The 10,083-nt window shown below is 39.5% G+C and overlaps 1 protein-coding gene across 1 annotated transcript in view; it reads left to right on the forward strand.

Moving 5' to 3' along the window:
• Positions 1-6,390: 6,390 nt before the first annotated feature.
• Positions 6,391-10,083, forward strand: part of LOC109386388 (gamma-aminobutyric acid type B receptor subunit 2-like) — a 62,152-nt gene continuing 58,459 nt past the window's right edge. Inside the window, exon 1 of the mRNA XM_019649473.1 lies at positions 6,391-6,396. Coding sequence (XP_019505018.1) covers positions 6,391-6,396 — 6 coding nt within the window. The remainder of the gene's footprint in view (positions 6,397-10,083) is intronic.

A 10,083-nucleotide genomic window follows, 5' to 3' on the forward strand; every position in this document is an offset into this window, starting at 1 on the left:
ATGCCGCCCTTATAGATAACTTTTTATTACTTTTTTTATTTATCCTTCCAGTGTTTCTTATTGCAGATATGCACGTGTGTGTGTGTGTGTGTGTGTGTGTGTGTTTGTGTTTATTCCTCTTCTTCCTTCCAACACAAAAGGGAGCATACTACATGTATATATGTTATTCTGCACCTTGTTTTTTTCACTTACTTTTTCTGGAGCTCACTGTTTGTCATGATATAAAGACATTCCTTATTCATTTTAAAACTGCATAGCACTTCTTTGTGAGGATGTACTATAGTTTGTACATAGCTATAGCTGTGTTCTGTAGCTAGTCTTCTACTGATGGACATTGGATTGTTTCCAGTCACCTTGGCCATGTGTCTTATTTGTGCCAGTGTAAATTGGGGATGAATTCCTAAAAGTGTGATTTCTAGGTCAAGGGAAAATGCATCTATAATTTTTCTAGAAAATAAATCCTCATTGAATGAATGAGAATACTAATGAATGAACTTGATTAAGAAGAGCAGAAAGTAAAGAGCTCCTATCCAAATGGAGACAGAAACAATTGGACTAAATAATTCTCTTTGTGAAAGAAGCTGGTTTAAAACCCTTCTGGCGATGTCTCTAGTCCAGCAATTTTCATTTTCTCACCTAAAGAAAGAAGAATTTCTCCTTGGTTTGTAAAGTAAACATAGAATTACAAAACCACGAAATCTTAGAACTGAAATAAGGAGCTACCTAGTGCAGTCTCCTTATTTAAACAATAAGGAACCTCAAGCCCAGAAAGAGGTGGGGACCAACAGAGAGATAAAGAAAACCCAAATTCAGTTCAATCCCATCTGATTCAATAAAGAGTAAGTGAAATATCTGCTTTGTAATAAAGCATACTAGTTTCTACCAAAAGTCAAATGTAAAATCCTACTACCGAGAGCCCCCGAGATATTACATAAAGACCACGGTGGTTCAGACTCTGGGTGCTTTCTGTCACACTGCCATCTCCTTCAACAGAACTGTCTGAGCGTGCAATGATTTTGTTTCACATTGTGTGTGTGTGTGTGTGTGTGTGTGTGTTATTCTAGGGCATTCAAATGTAGTCATGATGATAAATTGGATCAGGTGGAGGATTGGACTGGCTGGGTGCATTCTGGCTGCTGATGTGGGTGGTCCTGTTTGCTGCTGGTAGTCTGAAATTACAGACTCATGGCACTGGGAGCATTCTGTTTTGATTCCGAGCAGGTTGCATGGAGCAGCAAATGAGTTTAGCCCAGTCCAGCTGTGGACTTGGCCTGTGAGCCTGGGCAAGTCCCTTGTCTTTCCTGGTCCTCAGAGTGTAAAATGAAGAGTTGGACAAGCCCAGGATGGCAGATAAATGAATGACGTCGGTCCCATTACTTCCCCCTCCTGTGCTAATTGCAGACATAACTAATTGACCACCATATGCTCTTCACTGACTTAACTCACTTCTCTCGACAGCCACTGTCAGCCCCCACGGACGATGTCACATAGGCTTAAATGTATTTACCATCTCTGACTTAGATGGTTACTTAGGGTTACCAGATTGAATACAGGATGCCCAGTTAAAATTGAATTTCAGGTAAAGAATAATTTTTTAGTACAAGCATATCCCCAACATTGCTAAATATGGCAACCCTCTTACTTAGGCCATTTCTACTTCTTTTCTATGTAATGAATTTCTTTCATTGGCGACACTCACCCTCTTTTTGGTAGTTCTGGTAGTGTCCATTCTCCGGTGCCCAGAGGAGATTCTAGCTCATTCTATGTTGTTTAAATTCATATTATGACTTAATTTAATGGAAAATGGTGGAGAGTGGAGTAGATTTTTATTTCCGAAGGCCATATATCCTTATAAGACTCCTTACTGAACCTACAATCCTGTGTTTCCCAGACCTCATCTTTGGCTTGTCTCTTTCCTGATTTTGGCAAATCCATATACCACTTGTATCATTAACTTATCTAGTATTTTCCTTTAAATTGACTCATTTTTTAATTTAAATACCATGAATGGAAAACTAGTATCACTTACTAAAAAGATAGTATAAAAGTAAATAAAGAAAAAAATATACCTTGAAATATTAATCTGGGGTTCAGCAGTGCCCATAAGACACAAAACGCTGACAAATGTAAATTCTCGGCCGATTTGGAAATCCCCTTCATGACCCCAGCAGATGATATCTTTTTGAATACCTTCAGTTATGGGGAACTCAGTACTTTGCAGGGTTTTGATTCATTCTTGAATACCTTATTAGCTATTTCTTCATTATATTGACCCACATCAGCCTCTCAGAACCAGTCAGACATTGATCTTGGTTTTCCTTCTGGGACCCCACACAATAAGTTTGCTCCCTTTGTATTCATTTATTCAACAAACATTTCAGTGCTTCTTATGAGACAGCTTCAGTGCTTATTATCTTACAGTCTTACTGAGGGAAGCAAAGATGCAATTATAATACAGTGCGATAAGAGCTGGGTGGAGGTGGCCTAGACTGGTGTGGGGGGCGGGGAGGGGAGTGTTTAGGAAGACTTCTTCATAGGGGAAGACAGAGAGCCTCGTGTGCTTTGGGAAATACAAGGCAGGAGTGAGAGGGTGCAAGGAGCCTGGAGCAATAGAAAAGGGGTGGTGAACAGACCAGGTGGGCCTCGTAACCCTCGGCGTCCATTAGCACAGGACTTGTTTCCTACAAAAGTTTCATGTCCAAGTTATCATTTTTTTTTAGTCCTGGAGTGTTAGGACAGGACTTATTCTATTTCACAATTCAGGAAACTGAAGCCTAATAAATTGCTGGCGGACTTGTAGCTGACACGTGGAGGAGCTAGGTCTTTACGTTCCATAGTCACAGCTCCATGCTCATTGCCTTGCGCCCCCATCACCAGTCCCACTGGTCCAGGATGACCTCCTCTGCCCCATTGAAGAAAGCTTCATTTTCTTAGAGGGCACCTTTGAATATTTTATGTTAAGTCAACTTAATTTTCCCAGGACTGACCATGAAGCAAACCTCAGCAGTCTAGAGTCCAGTGCTCTGCTGTTCCTTTCCTGATTATGGGAGGTGTTGGTTCACAAGGGTAAAGTGAACCTAAGATGGCCCCTTCTTTTGGAGCCTGATATCCCTGAGATCCATCCTTCCCACAGCAAGGGAAGAAACAGTGTTGGGAGAACTGAGAGACACCAGGGAAGGCTCCCTGGAAGAGGTGGCTGTGAGTGGGCCTGGATGGATGAGTAGGAGCTAGCCCTGAAGGGACGGGAGGGTCCTGCACATAAATACACTGCATCCTCTTTCACTGCAAGCATCGAGCTGGGCCCCAGCACACCTTTCACCCATAGATGTGATTTCAACCTATCAACTAATTAGAGGTGCTAAATCGACATGAGGAGACATGATTTTTGCAGTGTGGTAATTAAAAGGCAGTTGGCTTCACAGCTGTGATCACACAGAAGCGCTTCTTACCCCTAAAGACATCAGCTGAAAGCAAAGTGCAAAGGAGCTGAGGGAACCAAAGAGGTTCCTAATGTAATTTGTTAATTTCCTACATTTGTCACCTGCACAGCTGTGAGGGGGGAAATGGAACATTTTACCAGAAGTTTAAGAGAAAAATTAAAGACATATATTCTAATTGTATACAATTAGACAAGCAATATGATCATGATTATTTTTTAAATTAACAAGCCACTTAAAAATTTCTAGATTAGGATTTAGGAGGCCTGATTTAGAATTATGTCTCTGTGTGGGGACAGCCATGTCACTGTGAGCAAACTTTCATTCACTGAGGATTTTCATCTGTAAAATGGGTAAACACCTCTGCTCTGCCTGCCTTAGGAAAGGGCCTTGTAAGTGAAAAGACCATTCATGATTGTAAGAAATCCCATCTAATTCTCATTACTTATAAGTCTAGAAGTTGATATCTAACATTAGCCACCATTAACTGGATACCTGTGCTATTTCTGACCTCACAATCACCCTGAGATGGGGTGTGTCACCCTGGTTTACCCAGAAGGAGACAGATCCCAAAAGGTAAAATAATGTTCCCGAAGATGTATAGTGAGGGGTGGGGCTGGCATTCAGACCCGACCTGTCCAAGCTGAAACCCCAAATTCTTACCTTTAGGGACCAGACTGCTTCCTCAGCACTGGCTTGGTTTTTCTGTTTCTCTATTTTACTCCCATTTTTGACTTAAAGAAAGAGAAAAAGGATTTGAGGAAGTAATATTTGTTTTTCAATCTTCTTTCCATAAAATGAGATAGAAATTCTGAAGAGGAGAGTGAAGAAGGAAACAAAAATCACAGAATGCCACATAACAAAAAAGAATTAAAGTATCTTAGCAAAAAAAATTAAATTATTTTACCCTTCACTATTTACAAATAAATAAAAGCTATTACTTAAACTTAGGTGATGGGCAGTTGGATATTGGTTTTGTTATTGCTCCTTAAATTGAACATGCATAATTCATACACTTATATATGTAGTTTATATTTTATCATAGAAGTTTGAAAAGGAAAATGTGAAGAATTTTCCCTTAAAGAAAAAAGTCAACTATACCTATGAGTTTTGTTTCATATAATTGAATTGGACGAGTTTGAGGAATCAAAAGCATAATACACCATGGATGCAGTATTATTGTTTTTCTTTTAAGAAAATTTTATTTTTTTCTTCTCCCTTCTTTTAAATGCCCCAGTTGCTTTCTCATCTTGTACCGGGGTGTCTCCGTACGAAGTAGCCCCGCATGTTTGCGAGAGAACTGCATTCCAGGAACATAACTCCCAAGTTCAAGCCCTAGCCTTGCTACTGGCTAACTTGTGACTGAGCATGTCACTTAACCTCTCTGAGCTTCAGTTTTCTCATCTATGAAGTGAGGGTAATAAAGTACCTATACCATGGGTTTTGTGAAGATCAAAATTAGACTAAAGAAGTAAATGTGTTTTGGAAATTGTTAACCACAGACAGGAAGCATAGAAGTCTATGGAATGAGCAAAGTCTTGTGAAGTAAGTCTCCCTGCTCTGCCAGTTGCTTGCTGTGTGACCAAATGCAAGTGATTCAACCTCTCTGAACCTCAGTATCCTCATCTGAAACATGTAGATCATAATAGTGTCTACTCATAGGGTTGTTTTGCACATTAGATGAGGAGGCAAATGCCAGGCCCTTCGTGCAATGCTTGCCCCATGACAAGTGCTCATTCTGCAATAACTTCAAGGAGTCAAAATATCTAAATCCCAGTTTTGCCCCTTGCTTGCGATGGGGCCTTGGGCAAGTCACTCTACTTCCCTTTGGGCCTTAGTTACACCACGGGGACATAAAGATAATAATGCCTTCCCTTCTTCCTTCACAGATTGTTATGAGAATAGGGCCGTGGGAGTGGGTAGTAAAAGCTGAACTGCTGTGCTCCTCTGAGTGATTCAAAACTAAAACTCATCAATAGGAAGGAGAGATGAGTGTTCCCCAGTGCTTCCAGCTTGGCTCTTTCTGACTGAAGAGGTTTCAAACCTTTGAGTGAGTCTACACAAGATGCCCAAGCAGGCCTTTTGTGGAGCTTCCAGAAGTCACCCAAACACCCACATTGATTTTCCCTCATTAACTTGTGAAATGCTTTACAGCTGCCCCATATCACAGTAATCTCACGGGCATCTATGTTGAGACACTTTGTGTCCAAACAGTGTTTCTCTCGGGCCTGGGCACAGCGGTGACCTGGCACAGACCTAAAGTGGACCCAAGTTCCCAGCGCACACAGCCTGGTGCTTTTGTACACACCCTGGCACTAGCCACAAACAGGGTTTTGTAAGAAGCTTCCTGAGAAAATTGAGTTTCATTCATCTTGGCTGAAAGGAACCCTAGATGACAAATACCTCCCTCATTTAATTACAGAAACAGTCAGCAAACCCATGGAAAAAAGATTAAGCTGAGCAGAGAAAAGAGCAAGCCTCAATCATTTCTCCCCTCACATCTGGCCCCAGTTTCTCACCTAGAATTTAGCAAATAGGGCCGCTCTTGGCTATACTTACCACCTGAAAAAAAATGCTTTCTTTCTGCAGAAAAGTTAAACTCAGAAGCCCCAAACCAGGTAAAGAACGAATTGCATTTCAGCAAGAATTCATCAGTGGCTGGGAATTTAATCACAATCCTGAAGTTGGGAGGTGTATTTACATTTTTCATCCAGGTTTATATCTGCAAAGAGGAGTGAGACACAACGGCAATTATCTGAATAAATCAGATTAAATGAAACACACACCCACACAAAACTTCTTCATCATTTTCCTCAATTGTTGGAGAGAGAGGCATAGAATTTTGTGGTTGCAAGGAAACTTTGAAATCTTTGGTCCAAGCTGTCATTTTCAGAGATGAGGAAAACAGACCTACAGAGGGGAAGTGATTTGCCCTGGTCTCACAGTCATAGAGATGGAGGTAAGCCTGATTTCTCAGCTCCCTAAAGTGGCCTTATAGTTGCCTCAGCTCTGTGCTTCTCTCTGCCCATGGGCACTTATGTTCAGTATGTGGACCTTAAATTCTCACAAAACATTTTGTGGCGGGCCAGAGCATCCCCCCTGGAGAGAGATGCTGATGGCTCTCTTCCCATCCCATTCTGTTCATTAAGAGAATGTCCCCCAGAATATCCCAGGACCAACTGTGCCCGCCATGGCAACCTGCCATGTTGGGGAGACTCTGGAAACCTTGGATTAAGTTGTCTCTTCCCTGTGCCACCGGGTCTCAGAAGAAGGAGCAAATCCTGGCTCATTGGCCCCTCTCACCTGGGACTGATGGCCCAGAGCTGGTTGAAGAAAGAGAACCAGGTAGGAGTTCAAAAGACCAGTTCCGTATTTCCCATACTGATTTTGCACAGCTATGTCCCCTTTCTGGGCCATGATTTCTTCAGCTGTCAAATGGATGATAATTCCTATCTCAAAGAACCATGGGCTCTAAGACTCACTGACATTCCAGAAGTTTGGAAGCTTCACTGATTATGAAGTGGATGGAGCTGGATTGAGAAAATCCTACCAAACTTTGCCTTCTGGAACCCTGAACCTTACCTCGTAAAATAACAATTGTCCTAAAAAATAATAAGCAGGCTTTTTAGTCTCTCTCCCATAATCTGAGTTAGAGACCCAGGGCTTCTACTAATCAGAAAACTGGACAGCTATGCCTCTACTCACAGTTGCTGATCTTTGAGGCAACCGAGATGTTTTTCTTCTTCTTTATTCTCATCAACATTTCTAAATTCAGACAGAGCTATAAATTCCTAGAAAAAAACTGGATAGGAAGAGGACAGGAGAGCTCTAGGAGTGCATTGCATCTTGGGAAGCAGAGACTTCCCAAGTAAAGTTTTATGGGCAGGAAAGGAAAACCCTGGTAACAGTGTAGGATGTGAATTTAATATACTGTGTTGATCCAGAATGTCAGAAAATCAGGCATTCAGGGTAAAGATGTCACCTCATTAATGTAGAAGAGAATACCGGATAACAAAATCTGTGCTCAAATATTTATTCTCTAGTTTTCTGAGAAAAAAAATACTTATAGTGTAAATAGACAGAAAACAGGGCCAAGGGCAATACTCATACTGTGTCTTTTGATAAGCTACATCTGAAAAGACCTTGCTTTTGAAGATAAGTACATTGGAAACACCTAACATTCAGCCTTTGAAAAAGTACAAAAGTAATCAAAGGCACACAATGCCCAGAAAAAGCACAGGAAGAGTCCACCTCTGAAAATGATCTGTTGTAGGATAAAGAAGAAAACGTTAGAAAGATGTTTGGCATCCTCAATCATATGCAGAAAAAATATGGTCTCCATGAAATGGCCTGAGATAAGAGGATGGTTGAAAGGGATATGATCATAAAAAATAACTAGGAAACTAAAAATGTCAATAACACAATAAAAATATGTGAGGCACAATAAATCTTAAAACTGAGGCCATTGAAAAGTATATCAGCAAATCCACAAAGCAAAGAATCTGAATGGTTAATATGTTTATGTGCAGCTACTCAGCCACATTACAGTCAAAGGACTGCACAGTCAAATACTAATGAAGTGCCATCTTATCCCCGAAAGATTAGCAAAAATTAGAAATCAAATAACACCAAATATTGGACAAGATGTAATGAGATGAGAACCCTTGTGCCCTGCTACTGGGACTGTAAGTGGTACAGCCATTGTATCAGAAATTAATGAAACTGAATATGCACATACTCTGTAATAAAAGAGAGAAAGCAGAGGACAAAGGCCTAGAGATGAAATCATGGAAGAAAATATGACAGATATAGATTTGGAAAATGAAAAGACAACACATAGATAATCAGGTGTTCTAAAGGAGAGAAAAGACTATATATGAATATAATATAAACATATTATATAGTGTGTGTGTGTGTGTGTGTGTTTTCTGAGTTGAAAGACTTGGATGTATAGATTGAAGGACTCCCTGTGTCCCAGATAAAATCAAGAGTGTCACAGCCAAATCTATCTTGGCGAATTTTTTGAATTCTAAGAATAAGGGGAAAAAAATTCTTCCAGCATTCAGGCAGAGAAAACCAGATACCTACAAATGAACAACAATAAAACTAACCCAAGATTTCTCCTCTGCATCACTTTGTAGTTTCAAAGGGGGAAAATGGTAGCCCAAGAATTTTATACCCAGCTAAATTCTATCTGTGAAGGCAACAGAGGGTCATTCTCAGCAAGTTTTCAATATCTTACTGTTCTTCAGAATATTAAAAGATACTCCAGCAGGTTGAGACAGGAAGCAAGATTAATATATCCAGAATAAAGAAGAGTAGATATATAGTCTGACTATTAAAAGGGACAAAAGGAAACAAAAAGAAAGCATTAAAAAGAGTAAGACTGCCAACAAGATAATAAATGCAAGACCAAGTATTTATTATACCAGTAAGAATATATATTTAAAATTCATTCATGTACTTTTTTCAAAAAAATATACTTGCAAATGATATTAATAGAATACAAATAGAAGGAGGATCAGAGCTGTGGCAAGCAAAAATAAAGTAAGGGTTTCAATATTAATAGCAAGCAACATATTGACTCAATATTAATATCAAGCAAGATATAATATAAAACAAAAAGCAGTAAAATGACAAAGGGTTTATTTTACCTTGATAAATATTTTAGTCCTCAGTTCACTCAATGATTTTTCTATTAAGTGCCTGCTATTTGCATTAGACCAGGGTACACATTGCTGAAAAATAACAATATAATTGTGATGAACATTTATGCTCAAAACAACATAAAATCAAAGCATGTAAAGCAAAATCTATGGAAATACATAAAGAAATTGTCAGAGACAATGGAAAAAAAATTAACAAACCTCTCAGTCTTTGACAGGTCAAGTAAACAAAAATACAATGCATGTGATAATATAATTGGTTATATCTCTTATGCATAACAAGTCTGATAAAATTATAGTTTACAGCTAGAGACTGCATCTGTTTTTCCAGTTACTACAGACCTTTTACAAAAATTGATTGTATGATCAATAATAGTATGATCAATTGATTGTATGATCAGGTCACAAAGAAAATCTCAATAAACTCCCAAAGCAGATGCTGTACATGCCAAATTCTTAAAACAATGCAATACAACTAGAAATGATAACAAAACTATAAATTTAAAAGTACTCGCTGAAATAAATCTTTGCTTTAGGGATTAATTCAAAGCCTCAATCAGTCTTTTTAGAAATGAACTTTGTTATGTGAAATAAGGCAGGAGAACCCAGAAAGGTTGGGTCTTCAAGTTAGGGCCCTAATGCAACAGGCCTGGTGTTTTCAGATGCTGAGTGCCTGTGCTGGAGGGGAGGAAGTTCTGGCAAGCACATAGGAGGTAGGGGACAGCCATCAGGAAGAGGAAGAACTCGAGACTTCTGCTCAAGATGGCGGAGTAGGCAAACGCTGTGCTCGCCTCCTCCCATGACCACATCAGAATTACAACTAAATTATAAAACAACCACCCTTTTGAACTACCCGAAGACTAGTTGAACAGAACTCTTATAACTAAGGATATAAAGAAGAAGCCATGTCGAGACTGAATATTGAATGTTGACTGTAATTGCAAATTAAAGAGAGAGAGAGAGAGAGAGAGAGAGAGAGA

This window comes from Hipposideros armiger, unplaced genomic scaffold, assembly GCF_001890085.2.
Source record: "Hipposideros armiger isolate ML-2016 unplaced genomic scaffold, ASM189008v1 scaffold_133, whole genome shotgun sequence".
Classification (NCBI taxonomy): Eukaryota; Metazoa; Chordata; class Mammalia; order Chiroptera; family Hipposideridae; genus Hipposideros; species Hipposideros armiger.